General features: G+C 46.5%; 1 protein-coding gene across 4 annotated transcripts in view; it reads left to right on the top strand.

The window, feature by feature from the left end:
* CACNB4 (calcium voltage-gated channel auxiliary subunit beta 4) overlaps positions 1-24,019 on the top strand; it is a 45,071-nt gene extending 21,052 nt beyond the window's left edge. For 2 of the 4 annotated variants that reach the window (XM_083864798.1, XM_083864799.1), the window contains 13 exons: positions 757-876; positions 1,106-1,228; positions 4,716-4,846; positions 5,630-5,706; positions 6,513-6,532; positions 6,646-6,726; positions 8,432-8,490; positions 10,448-10,557; positions 11,487-11,638; positions 12,053-12,148; positions 16,014-16,199; positions 17,278-17,330; positions 19,864-19,941. In XM_083864798.1, coding sequence (XP_083720924.1) covers positions 757-876; positions 1,106-1,228; positions 4,716-4,846; positions 5,630-5,706; positions 6,513-6,532; positions 6,646-6,726; positions 8,432-8,490; positions 10,448-10,557; positions 11,487-11,638; positions 12,053-12,148; positions 16,014-16,199; positions 17,278-17,328 — 1,206 coding nt within the window. In that variant the 3' untranslated portion in view covers positions 17,329-17,330; positions 19,864-19,941. Of the gene's footprint in view, positions 1-756; positions 877-1,105; positions 1,229-4,715; positions 4,847-5,629; positions 5,707-6,512; positions 6,533-6,645; positions 6,727-8,431; positions 8,491-10,447; positions 10,558-11,486; positions 11,639-12,052; positions 12,149-16,013; positions 16,200-16,559; positions 17,160-17,277; positions 17,331-19,863 lie in introns of those variants that run through there. The other 2 variants (XM_083864801.1, XM_083864800.1) reach the window with 2 other exon arrangements.
* Positions 24,020-26,200: the final 2,181 nt, after the last annotated feature.

Below are 26,200 nucleotides of genomic sequence, written 5' to 3'. Positions count from 1 at the left end.
TAAATAATATTGTCTGTTTTGCAAGGTTAAAGCCCTGTCTTCCACTGGCCCCACACACATAAAGATCAGGTGTGTGGGATGCTGGAGTCAGGTTGGTCTCTACAAAGAGAAGAGCCACTCCACACTTCAGGGCTTGCCAGGTATCCTGAGAAATGTCCCAAAAATGGCAAAAAAAAATCCAACTGTGGCAGCACCTTCTTTCCACCTCACAGGCTGAATATGCTGGTTTTGTGTCATATTGATACAGAGCTGTTGAGCAGCTTTAATAATGTCATTTTTTGCCACTTTTCCCCCCTGGAAACCCAGAACAAAGCTCTGTGTGAATGAGAACAAAGCCCTTACACAATGGAGTGTATTCATGGGGAGGGATGATTCAAACCAAGCTTTATAATTCCTTAATTATATTTGATGTGACCTAACCCTTGACAATCCTGAGTCTGAGGTTGACAAACAGGATATGAGTGTTATAAAGACTTTTGGATGGTGCTCACAGCTGAGCTGGATTTCACTGCGTCAGTGAGAAAGCAAAGGAGATTTTTTGTCTTTGGAAAACCCACTCAAAAAAAAAAAAAAATTAAAAGTGGTTGTTTTTGGTGGGTTTTTTTGTGTGGTTTTTGGTTGGTTGGTTGGTTGGTTGGGGTTTTTTTTTGGTTGGTTTTTTTTTTGTTGGTTTTTTTTTTTTTTTTTTTAATTTGACTGGGGAGGGGATTTCTGTTCCTTACCTGTGTGTTCTTAGTGACCTGGCTTTCCTTTCAGGGCTCAGCAGATTCGTACACGAGCAGACCCTCAGACTCTGATGTCTCTTTGGAAGAGGACAGGGAAGCAATCCGCCAGGAAAGGGAGCAGCAAGCAGCCATCCAGCTCGAGAGGGCCAAGGTGTGTTCTTTTTGCCACTTACCTTCTGCCTGCTGCTAAAATTCACACTTGCTTTTGAAACCCTCTGGCTGTTGAGGCAGAATATCTGCAGGGAAGATGTTGGGGGAATTTGGTGTAAATATTCTCCAGGGAGCTGAACTCTCTGCTGGCCTGGGTGAAATTATTAGGGCTGGATTTTTTCTGGATATAAAGTTCCCAGTGTTTTTGATGTGGTTTTTTCTGTTTGCAGTCCAAACCAGTAGCATTTGCTGTCAAGACCAACGTGAGTTACTGTGGGGCTCTGGATGAAGATGTTCCTGTCCCCAGCACTGCCATCTCCTTCGATGCCAAGGACTTCCTCCACATTAAAGAGGTAAAACCAAGGAAAAAGAAATCTTTTTACAGGCTTTGATTTGAACAGCTGAGCCATATCCAGGAGTGCTGAGAGGGCACAGTGAGGATGAGGTGGTTCTTTATCCCTCCTGGAGCTCCTGCACCCTTTGGAACACTTGGTGTTACCAACACGTTGGAATTTCATCACACAGGAAGGAAAGAACACCCTTTAAAGTGGTGGGTTCAGATTCCTTTCATCAGAACAAGTTTGTGATGGATCAGAGGATGGTGCAGCAGAAAGGGATTCCGTGGAGCACAAAGGATTCCATGGAGCAGCACCAGGTCACACCAGGTCTTCAAAAATCCACCAGATAAGCTCCCTTCCAGAGAGGAAGTAACATTTAGGATAATAGAGTAAGCAAAGAAAATCCTGAAGAGGACAGATGCAAAATAAGGGGAAAAATGAGAATAAATGAGCCCTGAGTATGGCTTTGGTAGAGAAAATTGCATTTTATTGCATGCTGAGCATATTTTCTGCAATTTTTTATCTGAAGTGAGCCCTCCACATTTGCATAACCCCCTGTTGTGCTGTGGATTGGTACAGAGGCTTGCAGCTTGCAAAAGCACTTTTTCCTCTCTGCATTTTGGGTTTATTTTGGGGTGTTCAGTGCTCATCTGCGTCTTTCTTTCAACACATGTTCATCATCACTCCAGAGCACTGATCTCCCTTAGACAGAGCACATTCAGGAGGAAAACACCTGCTGCTGCCCCTCCTCTGCTGCTGGAACAGGGAATTGCTTCATATCCCCTCTCCCTGAGAGGGAAAGGCAATAAATTCCCTTTTTTCCAGTTTTTAATCTTGGTTTTCCTGGACGTGGCCACTTTTATTGTCAGGGCACTGATTGAGTTGCACACTCTAAGCTCCTGTCATCCTTCCCTGGACATTTTTCCAGACAAGTGTCTCAAATCCATGTCTTGGCATTCCATAAGTTGTCTTCCAAGGTCTAAAAACCTGTGATCACACTGCCACTGAGCTGTAAAGCATCTGGCTCACTTGGTGTTTGTCAGCTCAGCCTGCCTGGAGCTGGAACTCAGCAGGATTTGGGGAATGGTTCCCCCCATGCTGCAAACAGGCTTTTTGCAGGATTTGCTTTTCAATGATCTGGACCAGGATTTCCTTTTCAATGATCTGGACCAGGATTTCCTTTTCAATGATCTGGACCACAACAATGGTTCCAGGTTTTGGAATTGTTGCTAATCTGGGTGCAAAGTCGGGTCACCCTCTGGCAGGATGGAGCAGAGGCAGTGAGGGAGGAGCTGCTATTTTGAGGATTTGTCCTGTATGTCTCATCTGTCTCCTCCAAACTATACATTGTGTGCTTGCTTCAAGGATGAAATGGCAACAATTCCTGACAGAGCAGAAGGAATCATGGGCATGGCAACCAGGGGAGGGAACGTGCTCCTCCCACACACAGAGTAACACAGGGGAGGGAATGACCTAATGCAGATAAATCCGTGTTCCTCACTGCAGCCTTGGCATTTGTGTGTTCAGAGCCTCCCAGCAGAGCCCACACTGGTTTGGGATGGAAGGGACCTTAAATGAGGAGAGACTTTTCCACTGTCCCAGGCTGCTCCAAGCCCTGGTCTTGGGCACTTCCAGGGATCCAGGGGCAGCCACAGCAAATGTGGGAATTGCAGCCCAGGCAGGAATTCCCAATTCCCAATGTCCCAGCCAGCCCTGCCCTCTGGCAGTGGGAAACCATTCCCTGTGTCCTGTCCTTCCAGCCCTTGTCCCCAGTCCCTTTCCAGAGGGGCTGATCCTTATCCCATGTTTAGAGGCATCACTCAGAGCTCCATGAAGAAACATTCCCGTGGTCAGGCTGTACCTTTAGAGCCAAAATGGAGCAGGCAGTGCCCTTGGAACTCAGGTTTTGTGAAGTCAGATTGGTTTGGGTTGGAAGGGACCTCAAAGCCCATCCAGTGCCACCTCCTGCCCTGGGCAGGGACACCTCCCACTGTCCCAGGCTGCTCCAAGCCCTGTCCAGCCTGGCCTTGGGCACTTCCCACAACCTGTCAGTTCACTGATTTCTGACAGCAGGATGCTGAATCCTGAAGGATTTGTCTGGTTCACAGACTGGAAGTGGTTCTGTAATTTAACATCCTTCAAATAAAGCTTTGCTCGCTGCCATTGTCTGAATCAAGGTCAGAACAGCAGGAGGAATAAATACTTAGCTGGAATGATAAAAGAATGGAACCTCTCTCCTAAATATATAAAAGAGGATAAAGAGGTTTTTCAGGCTATGAGGATTGCACTCCCATAGTTTTTATTACATGTTAATATTTATGGTTGGGTTAATGTTCAGATACCTGGGTTGATAAAAACCCATTTATGTTTCAGTGATGGGGCTCAGTGTTTCAGAGCCATCACCAGGCCCTGCTGCCCCTCTGACAGCAGGGGCTCAGTGTTTCTGTCTGTGCTCCTGCAGGAACTGAAGTGTTTGCAAATGTGGAGCCAGGAGCAGGGATGCTCCTGAAGATGAGATCTCTGTGATGGCTTTTTCCTCGAGGCAGGCAAACAAAACCCATTCACTGGTGCTGCTCTTAATGACTCCAGAGTCAGTTGTGAAAAGCAATGTTTCTTTTGAACACTGAGCTGCCTAATGAAGCAGAACAGAGGAGAGGCTTTTCAGATACTTTCCTTCAAAAGCTCTGCTGGCTGGCAGCAGCTACAACAAATCCTTTTCCACTCCAATATCCACCAAGGATCCTGCTTTTCATCTTGCCATCATTAGGGACAGACCAGACTTTCAATAAAGCAGAAAAAATATATGTTACTAAAGGTCAATGATAAAATGCTATACCTTAGGTATATATTAAAGTTTCTTCCTAAAGGTGAATTTTTCTTAATCTGTCATAACCTGTTAATACCCGGAAAGGAGGAAGGGAAAGTGATGATATTTTGTCTAGACCATTAAATCTGACAAGCAATATTTGACAGAGAAGCCGAAGGTGTTATTTTTATGTTTGCTGCTGGGAGGTTGTTTGGTGGCCCCTCAGCTCAAAGAAATGAGTTCTGCTCATTAAATCAACCTTGAAATTAAATCAGCAAGGGACAGAACAAGGGGAAAGAGCCTCGTGCTCTGGTCTCACACATGGGAGTGAATATCCAGAGTGGAGTTGAGTGTTGTCACCCTGATTTTTCAGCTTTCTGATGTTTTACATTTCTACTGAAGCTTTCTCAGGCATATTAAAATAAACAGAGAGTGATGTTTGGTAAATAATACATAATAAACTTCTGATAAACTTCTAAGTTGACATGTGGAGTCAGAGAGTTGTTAACCTCATCCCCCAATCCCTGACCAAATCCCAAAGACCGTATAAGTCGAGATCCCAAAATAAACTTTATCTTTTCTCCTTTCACAACCCAACAGGTGAGTGAGGTTCTTTCGTGAGCTCTGGTGAGAGTGTGGCTAAGAAAAGGAGGGGATTTGGGAGCTGGAGTAGCCATGAACTTTGCTGTGTTGCAGAAATACAACAACGACTGGTGGATAGGGAGGCTGGTGAAGGAGGGCTGCGAGATCGGCTTCATCCCCAGCCCGCTGCGCCTGGAGAACATCCGCATCCAGCAGGAGCAGAAGAGGGGCCGCTTCCACGGAGGGTGAGAGAGCCCTGACCTTTGCAAATCCCTGCAAATCCTTCCTCACACCTGGCAATATCTGCAAAGGTCACCTGCTGCTGCTTTATTGCAGGGCGTTTGCGGTGTTGGGTTTGGGATTCCCCCAGGGAAAGGATGGATTTGTGCAGAGAGCGGATGTGGGTGATGAGAAACAAAAGATGGGTTTGACTTTAGGAAAGAGCAGTGATGGATAATGACAGGAATTTCTGAGAGTTCTGTGAGCCTTAAAGTCAACTTGGTGCTCACATTCTCCCAGATTTTTCCCACCTTTCTTTAGGTTGTGGGGTTTTTTCCTTCCATTTTTTTTTTTCTCTCCATTTTGGCCCAAACCAGACTCATCAGACTTTGTAAGATCAGCTTTGTTATCCTTTATTCTTCATCTTCCAGCCTGAAGTTTTTGAGTCTCCACCCTGCCAAACCTGGAGATTGCAAATCCCTGGGGAGAGGTCTGGGAGATAAACCTGGGAAAAGCTTTCAGAATGGTTGAACAGCATCCAAATTTCTTCTAAATTTTTTTGACACAACTTCAGAGGCAGCTAGTGGGTCTCAACATACAGAGAAATTACTGAGTTCAGTGAGATGCTCCTGGATTTGTATGATAAAATCCCATATTATAATGATAAACCAGTTAATTTTTAGCTTTGTTAGAGTAATTTATGTTATGTAATTTGTGTTAATTTATGACCTCATGGGACAATTCCTCCCCAAAACCCTCCCACATTTTTGGGGTGCCTGGTGTTAATGAGGCTCTTTCTGCTGCTGTAGAAAATCCAGTGGGAATTCTTCTTCAAGCCTTGGAGAGATGGTTTCTGGCACATTTCGAGCCACACCTACAGCCGCAGGTAAGGCAGGACTGATTTAGGGAAACCCTTGCTAATAATTCTGTTTAAAAACCCTACATGAGGAACACAGATTTTCTTTCCCCTTTGCTGAGCTCCTGAGGTGTTTTCCAGCATTATTTCCATGCACAGGGGAGGAGAACAACGATTTCCAGCCAGGCAGGAGTTGCTGAGGGCTGAGAAAAAACCTTGGGAACAAAGTGGCAGCTGCCCCAGAATGCCCAGTTTAAATGCACAGGTTGCCCAGTTTAATGTATAAAATGCCCAGTTTAATACACAAATTGCCCAGTTTAATGCACAGAATGCCCAGTTTAATATAGAGACGTTTAATGTACAGGCTTCCCAGTTTAATGTATAGAATACCCAGTTTAATGCATAAAATGCCCAGTTTAATACACAGGTTTTCCAGTTTAATGCATAAAATGCCCAGTTTAACCCACAAGTTTTCCAGTTTAGCACAGGTTGCCCAGTTTAATATATGGAATGCCCAGCTTAATGCACAGATTGTTCATTTTAGCATGGGTTGCCCTGTTTAATCTATAGAATTCCCAGTTTAATGCACAGAATGCCCAGTTTAATCCACAGATTGCCCATTTTAGCACAGGTTTCCCAGTTTAATGTATGGAATGCCCAGTTTAATGTGTAAAATTCCCAGTTTAATATATAAAATGCCCAGTTTAATGCACAGATTGCCCAGTTTAGTGAAGCCTGAGCAGAGGGAGGTGCACAAAGAGAAACCAAAGTGCTTTGGCCAAGGGATTTCTGGTTGCCTGGGTGTGTTTTAACCAAGTTCTCATTTGGTCTTCTAGCAAAACAGAAACAAAAAGTGGTGAGTGATGCTTTTGTTTCCATTTTATCTCCTTCTAATTCCAAATCCCCCAGGATTTCCCTGTGGATGTTGTTTGATTGATGACCTGAAGGGTTGTTTTTTTTTCCCTCCAGACAGAACATATTCCCCCCTATGATGTAGTGCCATCCATGAGACCTGTGGTGTTGGTGGGCCCATCACTCAAAGGCTATGAGGTATGGACTGAGGTGTTTGCAATTAATTCAGCTTTTATTATCTCTAATCATCCTCACTAATTATTCTGTGTGTGGCTCAGTGCAACTGGATTATGATAATTTCAAGTGATTTAGCTTAAATAATTGCCAAAATGTTCTGTAAGAGCTCAGAGTTACTTCTAAACTTGTACTGTCTTAAGCACAGTGCAAATCAGTTCTTTTCAGTGCACTCATTCCTGATTAAATCAAGTCAAAAAGAGAATTTGTGCCTGCTACAAGCAGTCAAATTAATGAGCTGGACTCTACACATGAAAAATATTCATCAAACCAGCTTGTGCTTTGAACTTAATTAGCAAAACATTTGAAGGAGCTTCCTTGTTCTCTCTTTTTTTTCAGTTCGTTAATAAATTCAAATATTTTGCAAAGAAACCTTTAACCCTCCTAGAAGAGGTGGAAGTGGGCAGGATAACATGCCCAAATAACCAGGACAGCCTTTTTTTAGGCTGCTACAGACTCAAGTGAGCAGAGACTTTGAGCAGGGCAGTCTGGGGAGCTCAACCATCTGGGAAGTGCTGAACCAGGAGCTAAATGAACATAAAATCAAGGATACACTTCATTAAGCTTAATTAATGTCGCCAGTAATTTATAGGATATTATTAAACATATTGGAATATTGTTTTTTTGGGGGGGGAAACCCTTGGCATAATGCAGTGTTCTGGCATTGTTGTTATGTGAGAGTGGCTGGAGGTGCAGCTCAGCAGAGCAGGAACTTCATGTTCTGCTCTCTCTGCCTTTTAATTGGATGGAGAAGTTTCTTTGACAGGAGGAAATTCCCTCTGTGCTGCACCACAGATCAATTTACCTCTCGAGTTTGGAGGGGAGAGAGGCTGTGTGTGTTCATAAAATCCTCTTCAAATCTGCCACCCTGTCTCTTTAAAAAAAAAAAAAAAAAAAAAAAAAAAAAAAAAAAAAAAAAAAAAACCACCAACAACAACACCTTGAACATACAAATATGTGAAAATGGTAACACAATATTAATTCCAATAGCAAAAATGCCTTGTCTTTACTTGGGGGAAAAGGTTTTGACTATTTTTTTCTGGCTAAAAGCTGAAGAAATCAGTTGGAAGGAGAGAAATAAACTGGCAGAGAGGCCTGGGGGCTTTGCTGAAGCTCCTGCCTGGCCTGGCAGATAATAATTGTCAGCCTGAGTTGTCCTGGAAAGGACAAGGAGCTGCTCAATAAATCAGATGGCAGAGATGACAGCTCTTGGGGCTGTGTTCTCACATCCAGCACTGGGAACATCCCATTTTTTTTTGCTGTTATCCCTCTCTGAGAACACTCCCCCAGCATGAGAGATCTCATCCCTGAGGTTTGAAACCCACTCTAACAATGTTGTGTAGGGAAAGCCCCAGTGCCCCACAAACATCCCATGTGTTGGGAAGCTTTGGGAATGGTGCTGGATGTGGCAGGGGATGAGAAATGCTCAGGGTAGGGCAGGACAGGAGCACACAGACTGCCAGCCCTGCACTGGGAGGAGCAGTGAGCCAGGAGACTCCCATGGATTTGTGACTGAGCACTGTGGCAGGAGCAGGGCTCTGGGATGGTTCTGCCCATCGAGGGTGTTGGTTCTTGGCTGTATCCCTGCCTTCTACTCACCTCTCTCCTTCCTTTTGGCTTCTTTCTCTCCCTGTCCATCCCCCTGCTCAATCTTCTCCCCTCTGCCAAGGTGACAGACATGATGCAGAAAGCTCTCTTTGACTTCCTGAAGCACAGGTTTGATGGGAGGTGAGAAACTCTGTCCTTCTCATGCTGCTTTGCCCATGTGTTACTAACATTTCAGTGAATTCTTTTATTGTATTTTTTTTTTAATGCCAGAGGGTTTGCTGCATGATCCAAGCTGATTTTCTGGCTTTTTGTCACCACTGAAGAGTGGGACACAGCTCATGTGTCACTAGGGGTGCACATACTCTGCGTTTTTGTGCCATGGCTGGGCTAAGATTTCGTAGTTTAACACCAGAATTGTGTCTCAGTGTCTTCCCAACACCTAAGAAAAATCAGCTCTAAAATAATCCTTATAAAAGATTTTATTTTTACTGCCTTAAGCAGGCAAAAATACTGAAAAGGGTGGTTGGAAGAAGGCAATGCTGAGAAATAAAAGGGTTCAGCTGGAGCTGTAGAGGATAATTTGGATTTCCTTGCCAGGAGCACTGGCTTGGCCCGTGGCATCACCTCAGTCTTTGGAGGTGTCTGCTGCATCTTTGGGATGTTCTGCCCTCCCCAGTTTAGTTCAGGATCCTCCAGCTGGGAAAAGAAGCTGTTCTGGTAATAGATAACACTAAGTCAGGTTTGAAATACCCAAACCATGGGCAGCAGGGCAGGAAAAAGGATGTTCTGTAGAAGAGCTGGAGCAGGAGTTTGGGATTTTAGGAGTGAGGAGGTGGCAGTGCTGAACTGATCCCTGAACAGCTCAGAGAGAACACTGAATGATCAACTCCTGAGCAAAGTATCTCCTCTCCTGCCCCGTTCTGAGCTGCTCAGCTGAAGTGGTTTTCTGGAAATCCTAATTCCATCAGCAGTATTGGCAGCTGGCTCAGGTGGGGGTATGGAATTTCAGCAGTGGAGAGCCTGGTGCCACCAGCAGCCTGAGACCATTGATTTTAGTTCTCAGGAGCTCAGGGAAAAGCTGCTTTCTGGTCCTCCTGCCAACTTTTATGGCTTTGTGGTCTTTCTCCTCCCTCTCTTTTCTTTTTTCTTCCTTTCTTTCCATCTCTTCTGCAGTCCTGGGAGAGATCCACGTTACCAAGAAAGGAGCTGGGTGTCCAAGGAAGAGCCTTTCCAAAGGCACCAGAGAGACCTGACTCCTTCCCTGCCTGAATCCCCTTGGCTTTGCCAGCTCCTTCCTTTGTAACTGCAACCTCCCCTGCTGGCCAGTGAGCCACAGACCCACAATCCATTCATTTCTATTTGAAACTCACTTTTACTTTTGGCCTCTGCTGCATTTTCTGTCAATGCATTTCTTTATGTATTATACAGAAAAATAACTGCCCTTCTTTTTAACCCTGCAGCTGAAAATTTCACTTAGAGCTGCATAACTCTTAGGTTTTGTGTGCAAAAGCTGCTGGTCATTCCCAGCTTTCCTTCCATTTTTTCCTGGCTCATCACAGGCCTCCTAAACAGATTTTTTACATGAGGGGATTGTGTGGTCTTCGCTATGTAACATTTTGTGTCTCTCTAACTCACTGACAGATGAAGTAAATAATTCACCTGCCTTAAGTTAAAGAGGTGCAGCAAAATTAAACTTTGAGTTCAAGCAGCCCAGAGAGTTCCACTTCCTTTCCTCCTGCAGATCCCAGCCCCTGGCACAGCTCCCTGGCAGCTGGGCTGGGTTTACTCCTGGTGTAACTCTGGAGGAAGAGGAAAATGCTGGTACACGGCAGCTCCTTGTTCTGAGTGCCCCAAGCCTCACATTTCTGGCACTGTGTAAATTCCTGCAGGAGATGAGTGAGCTGGGAGGAGAGCAGTTAATTAATGCACTAAGGAGAATAACAGGAACTCCATCCCAGAGCTCAGGGAACAGGAAATATTTCCCAGTCACCCAGCACTTCTCTTCAGTCCTCCTTTAATGACGCCATAACTCATTTGGAAACGTGTCAGAGCATGTTGGGTTTGTGTTTGCCCTTTGGAACGGGCTGTGGCTGGAAATCCCAGTGCTGTGTTTGTGTGTGCTGTGCTCTCCTCCCAGGATATCCATAACCAGAGTGACAGCTGACATCTCCCTGGCCAAGAGGTCTGTGCTCAACAACCCCAGCAAGAGGGCGATCATCGAGCGCTCCAACACCCGGTCCAGCCTGGGTAAGGCACTGCCACAGGTGCAGTTCAGGGGCTGTTTGCACACAGGACACCATTCCAGCCCTCCACATCATGGAATCTCAGCTGGAAGGGACCCAGAAGGATGGTGGATCCAGCTCCAGGCACCCCAAAATCCCACCCTGGGCATGCCCTGGGAGCGCTCTCCAAACGCTCCTGGAGCTCTTGGGAATGTGCCCATTCCCAGCACCCTCTGGGGGAAGAACCTTTTCCTGAAATTCAACCTAAACCTGCCCTGGCCCAGCTCCAGCCACTCCCAAGATCACATCAGTTCTGCAGATTTAAATGTGTCCACAGAATTTTACTGCAGAATCCTGAGTTGGCCTCACAGCTCCTCCTCCTCCTTCCCAGCCCTGTGCTTTTAATTCCACAGCACAAGGAGCCAAAGAGCTTTCACTTGTGCAGCCAAGGAAATGTCATTCCTGACCCTGGGACCACTTTTGTGTTTATTGTTGAGCAGTTATAGCTGAGTTTTGCTCAGTCTGAGTCTGGCTGTGAGACTTTGGGTCCTGCCCCTCTCCTCAGTGTCAGCACTACTGGGGAACGGTGGCCTGAGGAATTTTTATTTGGACTCCATGATCTCGGAGGTCTTTTCCAACCTCGCTGGTTCTGTGATTGTGTGACTCTTTCTTGCACAAGGGTGGAAATTTGTGTGTATCACTTGCATTCCAATATCCTGCTCTCTGGGACACCATCCCAGGAACTAAGAGGAGTTGGGTTTGGTGAAAAAAAACCCCAAATTCCCAATCTCTGCCATCCTGAGTGACTGCTTGCATTAGAGGTAGAGGTAACAGGTTATTTGATGGCAATGCCACCAATTCACAGGTGGACTCTGTGACAGTAAGTGGGTGAAGATATTTTTATCCCATTACTCTGAGGTTCAGGGGTTTCACCTGCTTTGTTTTCCTTTGCAGCTGAAGTGCAGAGTGAGATTGAAAGAATCTTTGAGCTGGCCAGGTCCTTACAGCTGGTTGTCCTGGATGCAGACACCATCAACCACCCTGCACAGCTTATCAAGACATCTCTAGCACCAATTATTGTCCATGTAAAGGTGTCCTCTCCAAAGGTAATTCCTCACCTTAAAATCCAGGAGGGCAAAGTGGGAATGGGCAGTGTGGAATCTGCACCTGAAAAGGGGAAAAAGTGACATAAATAATGTACTGCTGGTGTGCCACAGTCCATCCAGCAGTCCAGATAAATCTGTATAAATACAATTCTTGTGCTCCTCTGTTGTCAGAAATAACTCAGGACTTAAAGCAGGATAAAGCAAAAATGCATTTGTAATTTTTAAAGGGCTCAAACATGATCCAGAGGGAAATGTACCCACTTCTCAGAGGGGTTATCAGAAAGGTTTGGGATGTTCAAGGGCAATATTTTATGGAGAGCTCCTGCCCTTGGTAATCCCTCAGGGGGATGTCAGGCTGAGATTTAGGGAGTTAGATGATCCTTAAACTCACCTTCTGCCCTTTCCTCCTGTCAGGTTTTGCAGCGACTGATCAAGTCCAGAGGGAAGTCCCAAAGCAAACACTTGAATGTCCAGTTGGTGGCAGCTGATAAACTTGCACAATGCCCACCAGTAAGTACAGAGGAGAGGCTGAAGAGCTCCTGCTTTGTGGAATTGTGATGATTCCTGCTGTGCTGATCCCTATGCAGAGCTGGGGCCATCCATTATCACTCCCTGCTGGTGCTCACACAGCCCTGCACTCCTGAGACACAGAGGGCTGCAGACTTTCATCCTGCTTATCTCCTGCGTTTGTTTTGGTCTTTGGCAGGGTGACAGGGCAGGAGTGACGTGGAGGGGACAACAGATCAGTTCATTAGCAAATTACATCATTTGTGCAGCTCCATCCAGGTCCCACAGGGACAAAGTCTGAGTTTGGAGAGGAGGCTGCAGAGGCCTCCCCTCCTTGCCCAGGGAACGGGAAAGGGGTGTGTGATCCTGCAGCCATCCCAGTCACCTCATCACAGCACAGCCACTGCTCTCCTCACTCCCGATCAAAGGTCCTGCCCCTCTCCTGGCACCCTGAATTCCTGCTGTTGGAGCAGAGAGAGGCCTGCAGGGCTCATGGGCAGGGCTGTGGGAGGGGTTTGGACAGGGCAGCTCAAGTTTGCTTTTAGTTCTGAAAGCCACACCTGGTTTGTGGGACAGAGGCAGTGGGAATGGACTTGGCTGTGGCTTTGTGTAGGATCTGTGTGGGGTTTTGGGATGGGAAGATCCCTGTGGGTACCAGGGCAGTGACAGCTTCTCTGGGCAGCCTGTTCTTCTGGAGAGCTCAGCTGTGTTACATCTCCCATATGGAACTTTTTACTGAGCTGTGATCTCTTTAAAATGCTGGTTATTCCTGTGACCCAACCAGAACTGTAACTGTCCTGGAGAACAAAGTGATCCCCCTAAAACACATCTCTTCCCAACTCCTGCTGGCTGTGAGCCCAGGAACTGGCACTGCAGCTGCCCCTGTTTGAATGGTTTGTGGTGTTTGCCCTGAGCTTACACACAGAACAGCCTCTGCACATTGTCCTGTGTGAAAGGTGTTCCCTCTGGACCTACACACAGAACCCTGGACACTTTGACAGCCTTTCTGTGCTCTTCATACAGTGATTTCCTCTTACTCAGCCTCACTTTGCTCACATCAGCTGAAATGAGAGCAGTCACCAGAGAAGCTGTGGCTGCCCCTGCATCCCTGCAAGTGTCCCAGGACAGGGCTTGGAGCACCCTGGGATAGTGGAAGGTGTTCCTGGCCATGGCTGGGGGTGGATGAGATATTTTTTAGGTCCCTTCCAACTCCTGGGGATTCCCAGATTCCATGAAATGATTCATGTGCTGCTGCAGCTTGTTGTGTCACTTGGTTTCTCCATCCCCAGATTAACCAAACTCTGCCTCAACACCCTGGAATTGCATTCCAGAGCTGAAGGCAACCAGGGGAGGCCCCACCTGGATCAGAAAAGCCTCTCCAAATGTCAGAGTCCCAGGTTTCAGCCTTGAACCCAGCCCTGCCCAGGAGCTGCTCACAAACCAGCTCAGCACTTTGCCCTGGTGATGGGAAGGAAGTGACTGCTGACTTCGAGCTCTCCCAGGGAGGTGACAGTCTGGCTTGGCTTGAAATTAAAGTTGGCCCATGATTTTATTGAGTAAAAGTACACTGCTAAGAGCAAAGGCACTGCTCCCTCTCTTCCTGCTTCATCCCTTTTGCAGCTCAGATTGCTGCAAGAGGAGAATCTGGAGTGTTTGTTTAAAGGGAAGGTCCTTGCAAAGGATGCAATCCTCCCTGTGTTCCTTTGCTGAGAGCCAGCCATAAGGAATGAGCTGGTGCTGCATGTCTAGACATTGTAAAAATAGCTCTCTTTGGGCATATTTGAGCCCAGGAACTGCTTTCATTATTAATTCCTTGCTAATCTGCCCCTGATGCTGCTCAAAGTGGAGTTGGGCACTGCAGGACTCCAGGAACGCTACTGCAGGAATGTGACAGAGCTCAAGGAAACACAAACTGCACATCCTTAAATCCACTGCTCATAAACAGTTCACTATGGTTGTTATTTTTTAAAACTCCTAAATTCTTAGCCCATGCTAAGAGAGGCTACAAACCCCTCTGGTCTATTTGACACAACCTAAAAGATACCTAAAATTATACTGCAGCAGAATTAAAGCGCTTTGGTTAATTAAAATATAATTAGGGTATATATACAAGTTGAAATTCCTCCTCCTCTCAGGTGCACAGTGGTTCTGCAGCAAACCAAAATTAACAGCAGAGGACAGTGGCCACTGATCTGCTCTTCAGGAAAGGCCATTTGTATCACTGGAGAGTCCCCAGGAGCTGGGAATGCTCCTGTGCTGATTTCTGTGCCTGTAAGGAAATCCTGCAGGGGAACTGCTTTATTCCATGACCCTCTCAAACAGGGATCTCCCTAAAAGAGGATTTCCTGCCAGATCTGTGGAAACAGAACAAAGCCAGCTGAGGGATGAGCAGAACTGTTCAATGGAAGAGAAAACCCGAGTGTGTTTTATTCTCTATCATTTATTCTCTGTGCAGACACAGGAGTCAGGACTCTGCCAGGGCTGCAGCTCCTCCAGGTGAGCTCCAGGCACAGCCTGAGAGGCTCCCCAGTCCAGAGTTACTGTGCAGTGACATATTCAAAGGGTGACAGTTGTTAAAGAGTCCCAAATCCAGTTTCATTCTTTATTTAAGAAAGCATGCTACACTCCCAAGTGTTTCATTTCAGTCTTTTCCACAGCAAAGTATGTGTAAGCAAACCACATTCTTTTATTTTCTTATTAAACTGTGTTCTAATTGATAACTTCCACAAGTGAGTGGTAGACTGGAATGTGTGGTGCATCAACATCTGGGTGAATAGCAAAAGAGTAAAAGCAGAAAATAAAGAGAGGAGCAAAAGAGGAACAAAAAACACTGAACTGGACTGAGGGATGCAGTGTTAGGACTATTCTGTTTAGAAGGAAACTCCTCCTTGCTGGCAGAGGAGGAAACTTTTCTCTGCCATGCTGAGAAGAGAGAGTATATTAAAAAAAAAAGTAAGGCTTTATTATTTTAAATCTTATTCTGAGAGCTGTAAAAACAGGTGGAAGGGAGCAGCCTGTGGTTGGTGTTGGTTGCCCTTTACACCCACGGCACCTGCACTTATTTTCCATTTCCTGTGCTGTTCTCACAGTACTTTGCAAAGTTAAGATTAGAGATGAGATAGGAAGTTAAACTGCTGAAAATAGGGTTGTGTTTCTCTCGAGGGGCTCTGCTGGCTCTGGCAGGGCTGGAGGTGGTTCCAGGCAGCACATGGAGGTGGTGTCTGGAGAATTCCCTGAGGCAGGAATGCTGCTGCTGTCAGGACTGCCTTCACTGCTGTGAAGGTTTTAGGGCCATCAGCACTGGAGAGAAATAAATAAATTGAAGAGTTTTGTGCCTGGGAGCAAAACAGGGCTCATGCAACACCCAGTGACAGTGTCCAATGGCTCCTGAGGGCTTTGGCTCTTGGTCACCTTCCAGACACACCTGGACCATTTTCTTTTCCAGCCACAGAATCATGGAATGGTTTGGGTTGGAAGGGACCTCAAACCTCATCCAGGGCCACCCCTGCCATGGCAGGGACACCTCCCACCATCCCAGGCTGCTCCAGCTTGGCTCTGGGCACTTCCAGGGATCCAGGGACAGCCACAGCTTCTCCGAACACCCTGTGCCAAAACCTCATCACCTTCCCAGAAAACAGTTTTTCCCAGATGCTCTTACCCCTCTCTCCCAGCCAGGAATTCCTTCCCAAAATCCCATCCGTCCCTTCTATGTTTCGGTGTCAGTCCATCCTCCTGTCACTCCATGCTGTTGTAAGAAACTTGGCCCTCCCTCGCTGGGATTTGTGTTCATTGCCCAATCCCAACCTCATCATCTGCCGTGTGTCCCATGGCCGTGACCTCGCCGCGTCCCCCTGTCCTGTCCCCCCAGGACATGTTTGACGTGATCCTGGACGAGAACCAGCTGGAGGACGCCTGCGAGCACCTGGCCGAGTACCTGGAGGCGTATTGGCGAGCCACACACACGTCCAGTGCCACACCCATGACCCCCCTGCTGGGCAGGACCCTGGGCTCCTCCGCCCTGTCCCCGTACCCCGCTGCCATCTCCGGCCTGCAGGTAGGAACGGCCCCCGCCGCCCCGGGCAGGGTGTTCTCTCTGCCGGGGGCTGTGCTCACGCTCACCCCGGCCCGCTGAGGCGCTGCTGATCCATGTCTGGGCGCTGGGAGCAGGGAGGAAACAGCCCCTCAGTGCTCAAGACTGGGAATGCTCTGCCTTTATTTAGTGGGAAAGTAAGACAACCATCAATTTCCTAGCCAGGAGTCAGCTCTGTTTGTGATCCCTTTTATTCTTCCCTTTTGGGTGAAAAAGCTTGTTAACTTTGAGTGCGAATAAAAGACTTTTTTTTTCTTTTTCTTTTTTTTTTTTTTTTTTTTTTTTTACCCATTGAAAAAAAATTGTGACCCTTTTTTTCCACAGGGATAGCTCAGACTCGGCTGAACTTTGACACTTCAATCGTGGCATGTAAATAGTCCTTAATGAGAAGTACGTGCTTTATTAAGTTTGAAACCAGAAATGTTTGGGGCTGATGACTGGGAGTGCTTGAGGGGCTCAGGATTTTGCAGGGAGCTTTAAAAACCCTGCGAGTTTCAGTGTGTGTGGGACTCCAGGAGTGTCACTTGCTAATGTACGTCAGAAATAGAACTGAACAAATGACTTTTAATGAATAATTCACCTGACAAATGTAACGTCTGCTCTGCTTGTGGAGTGTCTGGAAGCAGGTAACAGTTTTGGAGGAAATGACTGTTGTTTGGTGTTTTCAGTTAACATCCAGCTGGTTTTGCTCTGAGTGAGCTGCACTTCCCTGAAGGTGCTTAATTCCTGCACTCACCTTTCTAAAGCCCTGCTTGGTTTTATTGGGACCAGCAAGTCACTGTCTCCTGAGTGGCTGAATGCACAAGCACTGTTCTGTTACTAATAATGACATGCACATGTAAACTGTTGTTTCCATTTTCCACTTGCCTTAAAATTTCAGTTTTCCATCCCTTCATGCCAATAAAATACCATCTGCAGAACTTTCACCTCTTCAGTTTCATTTTGAGAACTGGGTGTATCCACAGAATTTTTTTCAGGCATTTATTTCTCTCTGATCAATGGACACCAGCAATAACTGTGAAATGTTGCTCCATTTACTTAGGGAAAACTCACACTGAAGATGAAAATCACCCCTGTGCAGTGGGCTGGCTGAAGGTATGCATCACTTAATCCCCACTTCACCCGAATTCCAAAGGGTTTCGGTGGGATCAATGGTGCTGGTGCTCTGCAGAGGGGTAAATTTCTCCTGGAGTTGATCCATGCCCAACCAGAGGCTGCAGCTTTTCCGTGCCAGGAGGGTTCAGGTCCTGGTGTTTTCCATGGGTGTCTCACAGTAAGGATTTCCACCGTCCCTGTTTATCACGAGGAGGTTTTGTACTCGTTCAGAACCTTTGAAGGATTTGCATCAGGTTTCCCTGTGATGATGTGTGTGGTAATTAAAAGGCACTCAGGCTAATTAACTAGCAAAGGTGCTTGTGATACAGGAAGATTTTATATTCCTCATGCCCTTGGTACCTCGGGGACAGAAAAGCAAAAGCCCAAAGGCTCACGTAGCAGTGAGCCTGGGACAGGCTGTCCCTGCTTCACCAAATCCAGATTTGGGAGACTCCCATTTTCACCTGGCTGTGTCCTGGACTTTGGTTTGCTCTGAGCTGAACTCCTGACTCAGGGAGGTCGTGAGGGTCACATCCTGTGGCACAGACCCAGAGCAGTCACAGAGGGCACAGGTGGCACTGCTGGGCCTGCCACACCTGATTCTTGGGAATTGCCTTCCTTCAAGGAAGAGCTCCACGCTGATCTGAGGGGGAAGAGGAAATTTGATCTTGGCATAAAAAAATATTTATTGCTCTGAGAAGCTGTGGCTGCCCCATCCCTGCAAGTGTCCCAGGCCAGGTTGGACAGGGCTTGGAACAACCTGGGATAGTGGGAGGTGTCCCTGCCCATGGCAGGGGAAGGAATTAGGTGATCCTTAATTTCCCTTCCAACCCAAACCATCCTGGGATTACCTAACTCCAGAACCAGTCATTTGCCTCTGTGGCTGATTAACTCTAAATACAATCCAGCCTCATTTCAGTGCATGGATTCAAATCCCATAGCTCAGGTCTGGGGGAGATGTTCCTTGGGCTCCAGGGGATTTGGGTCCCAAGTCCATTCCTGCAGGTAGTTGTTCCAGTCATTGCAGGAATGGAATCAAAAGTCACCTGGGCCATTACTCCATGTGTGACCAGCCCAGGGAAGCAGGAAGGTTTCAGGAAAGCAGCAGAGAGGTGAATACCACAGGGAAGACAGAGGGCTGAGCACAGAGTTAAAGCTGGACTTAATGGAGGGGATTTTACATCCAAACTGCATTTGTGTCATATAAACACAGGGATAATTCATCATGGAACTCCAGAATGGTTTGGGCTCAAAGGGAACTTAAAGCCCATCCAGGCTGCTCCAAACCCTGTCAAACATGGCCTTGGACATTTCCAGAGATCCAAGGGCAGCCACAGCTTCTCTGGGCACCCTGTGCCAGGGCCTCCCCACCCTCCCAGCCAGGAATTCCCAATCTCCCACCCAGCCCTGCCCTGTGGCAGTGGAAGCCATTCCCTGTGTCCTGTCCCTTGTCCCCAGTCCCTCTCCAGGGGCTCTGAGCTCTCCCTGGAGCCTTCTCCAGGTGATCACCCCCAGCTCTCCCAGCCTGCCTTTAATTCCTGAAGCACTTTGCTGTAATCCCCACTAAAACCTGGTGCTCTGGGGAGAACCTGGGATCCTCTGGCTGGAATTCTCCCCAGTTTCTGGGGCTGAGGTTGCAGAGGGGCCCCTGTCCAGGAGTCTCCCTGGCAGCACCAACCCAGAGCTGTAACCACACACCCCCTGCTCCATCCCTGCCCTGCCCACACCAGCCTGGGATATAAATTATTCAGGAAAAGAGTCTCCAGGCAGAGGCTGTAGCAGCAGGAGGAAGGTTTTACATCCCAGAGAGTAGGAGCTGGAGTTTCAGCACGGAGTTTGTCCTGAGAGATGGGTGCTGATACTCCTGAGAGGTTTAATGTGTGCTGAAAGCAAACAAAATACTTATTTTAGGCTATTTCTTCATTGTGCTGTTAACTGGCCAAAAAAATATGAACTAATTTTGTTCATGTGACAAATGATGGGCATTGTCATTATGGGAACGTGAGGAGAGCAAAGGCTTCTAATTAATAGATTATCTTAGGAAGGGATTTTCTGTCAGCATATTTAAATGCTGTGTTTCAGTTGAAAGAATTTATTATCTTATGATTTTAGCCTCCCCTTTGCTGCCTGCTGAGCGGCCCATCATTGGTTTGGTCATAGGAGGGGTTTTAAATCAGGCTCAGAGCTGCACCTTTTTAAAAACAACCCAACCCAACATCTTCAGATGTTTTCCAAAAACCGCAGAACCGGACACTTAGACATTCCCTAAGCAGAGTTAGCAGCGTGAAACGTTCTGTTCCTGATCAGAGAAAAGTGATAAATGCTGACTACATCAGCTCACTTTTCATGCTCGATGTAATAATATTCAGCAGGGCGAGCTTGCGGCTGCAGGAACCAGAGGTGGAGGCCCTGCAGCAGCCGGGCTGGGCCAGGAGCTGAGCCCCCCGAGGCTGCTGGAGGGGCTGGGCAGGCCTGAGAGGGGGCAGCCCCCCGGGTGTGGGGTATTAACGCTGCCCTTGTTTGGCCCCCGCAGAGCCAGCGCGGGAGGCACGGTGCCCACTCGGCCGACAACTCTCCCATCGAGCGGCGCGGCCTCATCAGCTCCGACGAGAATTACCACAACGAGAGGGCTCGGAAGAGCAGGAACCGCTTGTCTTCCAGTTCCCAGCACAGCCGAGACCACTATCCCCTCGTGGAGGAGGAATACTCCGACCCCTACCAGGACTTGTACAAACCCCACCGGACCCGCGGCTCTCCCGGCGGATACAGCCACGACTCGCGGCACCGGCTCTGAGCCCGGGCACTGGGGAGAACCGGGGTCCATCCGTCCATACCTTGCCATAACGTAGCTAGAAATAACAATTAGATCATGTTAATTTGGCAGGTGCGACGGTGACACTGAAGTTGCACTCTGCTGTCATTGATGTTTAATTAGGGGGCAGCAAAACCCAGCCCGGCCCTTCCGTTTCTGCCCGATCATAGAGGTTTTTGGTTTTAGGATTTATTTTTTTTTTTTTTCTTTTTGGGTTTAATACAGCATTTGCATTTATAGCCATATTTATTTTTTTTTTCTTGTCCTTAGGTATTAGACACATCCGTTTGTAATTTTGGGTACTTATCGAGGCACTTATAAAATGATTTCCTGTGCTGGAAATTCCAAATGACCAGTTCCAGTTGGAACCAATTTATAAACCAATTCCTGTTGGAATTCGGGTGAATTGACTGGAAAGTCGACGTGAGCATGTTGGGAAAAAAAAAAAAATGCAAAGAAAAATCTGAAAATTACAAACCACTGAAAGTCAGAAAGTCAGCTCCAGTATTTGTTTGCTGGGAGCTCAGTTTCCATTTCAGGTTAGAATAAAAGGATTTATTCTACTGATTTCTTTCCAGAATGGCTTTTTTCAGACGAACCAAATGTAAACTCTCGAGAGTGCCAAATACCCCAAATTATTGCAGCAGTTACAAAACACTTTCCAGTTTGAAATTATTTTTAGACCTGGCATGAATGTTGCAGCCAAATGATTCTTGAGTTCAGCCAGTCCTGACAGCCTTGTCGGGACCAGCAGGGAGGAACTGCGACAGGAGACGGGAAATAGGGACAGGAAAAGGAACAAACTCCATCGTTTGTGTGCTTGGAGGTTGGGAATTGTCTTTTTTTTTTCTTTTTTTTTTTCCCCACTCTTTTACCTGAATACAGCTAGAAGTCCCAAAATGGAACAGGAGTATGGAGACATCAGATTTTTCTCCCATTTTTCTCCTGCTTTTTCAAATGGAAAACGACCCTGTGTGTAGAGTTCCTACATCCCAGTACCCCGAGCAGCTGCCCACGTGTTCCATCTTCCCAAAGGAATGTCTGACGATTCCAGGAGTGCACAAGAACCCTCCAGAAGATCCATTCCAGCCATGAAGTCCAAGGGGAGGGGAGTGGGCTTGAACAGTCATCGGTGAAGAACGTTTCAAACGACATCTCGGTCAGAATTGCAATAAAAAAGGGAATATCAGACAAAAAATCTGCTCCCGGGGAAGTCGTAGAGCTGATTCCAAGCTTTGGATTCCAAGAGCTATGATCAATCCTTGGAGATATTGCTGCCTTACTTCCTACCAATCATTTCTTTCACCTACTGAGGCTTGAGTTCCCTCCAAGGGATGAATTTCTTGTGGTTGGACCTTGTGTTTTACACCATCAGTGAAGCCTTAGATCCCACGGGATTGAAAATTGACCCCCCCATTACCCATTTTGTACAACCACTGACATCTTCCAGCAGAGCCTCCCGAAATCCCCCACCATACATTCCCTGGAATTGACACAATTACACTGAACGTGCATTTGTTTATGCAGGTTCAATTCACAACTGTTTTTCTTTTCCCTAAAATAAGGATCATTCACTTTTTTTATTTGCTTGTTTTCCTCCCAAAGCCTGCTGAACCCAGGCTTTGAAAGCATGTAGCACTAAAGGAATTTCTGGAACATTCCAGTTTCTTCTGCTTCCTGGACCAGCTGGCAAAGACCAACTGGTGTTTCCATCACCCTGGAGTCTGATTATCCTCTTGAAGTTACTGGGAAAAGCAATCCATGTCCTTTGTGGGACACCCAAACCCACACTCATTAAAAGGTGGCAGACACCTGATTAATTAATCATTTTAACAACCCCACTGCCTAAGAGGCAGCTCCAGCACCACTGGGTGATCCCAATGGACCAGTTAACAAGGAAAATATGGAAATCTCTGCATCCACTGGAGTCCCAGAGTTCTGGATGGATCTGCCAGACCTGATCCTGCCTGATTCCTTTTGGCTGCAGATGCCAGAGGAGCTCTGGGGCTGAGGGGACACGGCAGGACCTGGCCTGGAACCAGCAGCTCCTCCAGGATTCTGTTCTGCAGCACAGTGGAACATCCTCCAGGAAGTTTTCCAGCCCTTTTTCCATGTACAGCACCCAGCCCTGCATGAGAAAGGAGGCCTGAGGCGACCCCTTCTTCTCTGAGCTTTTCCTTGTTTGTGCATCGAAGTCCTGATTGCAGGGGAGCTGTAGAACCCTGGGCAGCAGCTGCTTCTCTTTCTCCTGCACTAGATTAGGGATCAGCTCGTTAACTGCTTGAGGAGATTTGCATATTTGCATATTTGCTGCAAAGCACATAGATTTCCTAGAGCCTTGTTTGAAGTCTTCCATGTCACCCCAGGCCAGGGAAGGATCCCCAGGCACCACACTCTGCACAGTCCATCCCCTGAACATCTCAAGTGCCAAAACTACTTGGGTTTGACAAGAACAAACTTGTGAGGGAAGCCTGAGGTCCTTCATTTCCATGGGGATGAGCTGCCCTGACTCCTGGGTGTCCTGAGTTTCTCCCAGAGCCCATTCCATTGTAACAAAAGGAACCAGGGGCTCTGCAGGTCTCCCTCCTTGCTGGGGGTGTTGAATTCTTTGAAAAGCTTCAGGTACAAATACACCCACCATGCTGGGAGACTCTTCATTTATTGCAGATACTCTGGGCAGTGTTTGTTTGGAAAAGGGATTTGTGTTCAGGACACAGTAAGGAGTGAAAGCTCTGCTGGGGATTCAGGATTGGGAATTCCTGGTGGGATTCCAGCACTGCTGAGCAGCTCTGTTGTGGTTTAAGTTGTGGAGTTCATGTGTTCCTGACTGAAGCAATCCAGCCTCATTCTCCAGTGCTCACATCATTTCTTGTTGTTATTAAAATGATACTAAAGACCAGAGCTCTGTTCTGAGCTCTGGCAGAGACAGAGGGTTTAGAAATGTTTATAAAATAGGGATTTTTTAAAGTTTTGTTGTTATCTGAGTTTCTCATTCGGGATGCTTTGGGATTAACAAGGATTTAACCGATCAAGGTGATAACAATAATTGCTAAAGAGAAAATTCAGCACATTATTTTGTTTGGGATTTGATTATTTTAATTGTTAACCTTTGAATTTCAAGCACTTTCTCCCTGGAGTTGTATTTACCATGTACAGATTATTTTCCTGATGCCAAACATTTCCCCCATGGGATGTGCAGCACACAGCTGCTGATATTTGTAACTTCAGTTGGATGCCAAATCTTCTGAATTCAGTTTGGTCTCAACACCACAGAATCCCCTGGAGCATCCAGACTCTCCTGTCTTTACTGACTTCACCATTCTAAAATAATCTTGTTATTCCTGTTGTTCACAGCACAGTGATTTGGGTAAGTCAGGGGTGCTGACACTCCTTTTTTCCTTTAATAACCCATTAAATGTATCCTCTGCTGTATTTTCTTTCACAAGTTCAGTGCTTCTGAAACTTGTCCTTGATCCCACATTCCTGATTTTTTTATTTAAGGTGAAATAATTGGAGACTACACATGACAAAATCAGATGCACATTTTATAAAATGCCATTTATACAAACCTGGGTTTGCTCCTAAAAATACGCATTTTTAAATCAATTTTTCTTCCCCTGTTGGGGGTTTGAATCCATGGGATTCTGCTGCCATTCTGTATTTTGTTGGAGTTGCCTCTCATTCCCTCAAATATTCGTCCTACAAAGGCTGCAGGACCCTGTTGTGCAGCCAAGCTTAACTCTGGGGAAAAGGAGTTAAAATGGTCCTAAAAAGAGAGTGTGGTGTCATTTTAAGAGGCATTTGAAGAACCTTGGTGAGGTTGTTACCAAGCCCAGTTTATTTTATATAGAAAAATAAACGTGTATCTTAAAAAAAAGGGAGGGGGGACATTTTAATAAAGGTGTAAAATACATGTAAGGAATTAACTCAGAGAAAGAGGTGAAAATGCTGCTTAGGAGTGAAAGTTCAGATTTCTTTCATTGTGTGTGGAATCCACTCAAGAAATCAGGAGAAATATTGTGATTAAATCCATGCAGAGGATTTTTGAGGAGGTGGAAATCATTTCAAATGTTAACAAGCATCACTCCTTTAGTCCCTTGGAGCTGGGAGCAGCCTTGCCTCGGTCTCAGGATGATTTATGGACCTGCCTCGGGAATCTGGGACACCAAATTCCTTGGCAGTGACACCAACTCCTGTCTTGCCCCAGAGCAAGGTCTGCCCAGGAATGGCCCCTCCTGATCATCCCCTGCCTTATCAATATTGCCTGAAAAGCAAACTGTGATGAACTGTGACAGCCCCGTGCTCAATCTGCTCTGCAGCACACAACCCACAGAGCTCCCAATTCTCTCTTCTGCCAACGGTGTGAAAACAGAGTGAGGGAAAAAAAAGCACATTTGTAATAGCACAAATTTACAGTAATTCCACTCCTGCATCTGGCATCGTGTTTTTGGAACCAAGGGGGAGATTTCTGATCCAGCATTAGTGGATTTATTGCATTTTTGATCTGTTTACTCGCTGCCTGATACTTCAGCAGTTGATTTTGGCATTTTGCACATGGGATTGATTTTTCAATAACCTGTATCCCTTCCATATTAATTAATGAATGACAACAAAAAGAACCTTTTCGAGTCACAAAGCCCACTGCATTCATTTCTGCTGATTTCCTCCTGGAAGCTGAAATCACATTGATAACTTTAATTTTGGCCAGTGTGTAGATCTGGGATTGTGACTGGTGAATCCATCAGCAGCCCAAGGTCGGGAATGAAACACTCCCAGTAAATGTTTGTGGGGATACAGAGGGAAGAGGCTCAGCACCCCAAATTCCCAAGAACTGCAAAGCTGAAGGGAGGTGAGGTTCAGGAATGTGTGTGTTTGGGATTGGGACACTCCTGGTGCAGACAGGGAGAGCCAGGCCAGCAAAGTGCAGACTGTGTGTGACCAGAGCTGGGAGAATGTTGGGATCAGCCATTCCAACTGCAAACTCCAGACCTTGGGCTTCTCAGGTCCCAGAGAAATCTCTGTTTCTCAGCCCAGCTGGTTCCCAGGGAGGGCCTGGCAGCGCTGCCTCGCTGGGAGCCAGTTCAGAGGCAAACTGGTGAAGACTTTACTGCCTTTACTGGGACAGAGCCACCCCAAATTTGTGTTTTCTGCTGATTTTCCCTTTGTTTTGCCCTCTAGACCCTGTGTGTGTAGCACCCGACCAGGCATGTGGGTACCATATACTATGCAATGTGTACAGTGGTGCATGCTCTGCTCTCCCTCTGCTTTTAGTGGCTTTCAAAGAAAACTATAAAAATGTAAAAAAAGAAAAATGTTAAAGAAAAAAAAAAAGTGGTGTTATTTTTGTGACCAGGATCATGCAGACTTGCATGCCCATAGTATCCTCATTTCTATGGATTCGTTTTCTGGAATTTAGATGTACAAAGATGAACTGCATTACAAATAACTTTTCTACAATAAATGAACACAATTACCAAGCGTTTAAAAGTCTGTCCAGTCTCTTTGTGTCCTGCACTAAGCTTGGGAATGAAAATGCTCGAGACAGCTGGGAGAGACCCGGAGTCCTGTGGCATTTTTGTTGTTTGCCAATAGTTTTTGGCAGCAGCCTCACGTGTTACATTTTTAGGGAAAATTTAATGAGGTTCTGAAGAAGGAGATGAATCTGCTCTGCGAAATAAATGATGTTTATTTTTGTAACGAGCTTAAATAGCTGCGACCCAGAAGTACAAAAATACAGATATTTCCTGCTGATCCAGCAGGGAGTGAGGTACTTGCAGCCAACTGCTCCTTTGAAGGATTCTGGGGAATGTTCAGGGCTTTGGAGCTGGTCTTTGGTGGGATCTCACTCTCAGTTAGAATTGGTTCCTAGGCAGGAACAAGGGGCAGAATGATGGGAGAGGTAAAGGATTGGATAATTAAAAGGTAATTAATAGTTTATCACAGAATGGTGAAGGTTGGAAAATACCTCCAAGGCCATCGAGTCCAGCTGTGACTGATCCCCATCTTGTCACCAGCCCGGAGCCCTCAGTGCCACCTCTAGCCATTCATGGTATCCTGG

Source organism: Zosterops lateralis (assembly GCF_965231275.1).
Source record: "Zosterops lateralis genome assembly, chromosome: 7".
Classification (NCBI taxonomy): Eukaryota; Metazoa; Chordata; class Aves; order Passeriformes; family Zosteropidae; genus Zosterops; species Zosterops lateralis.
This window is presented reverse-complemented; position numbering and strand designations above follow the sequence as displayed.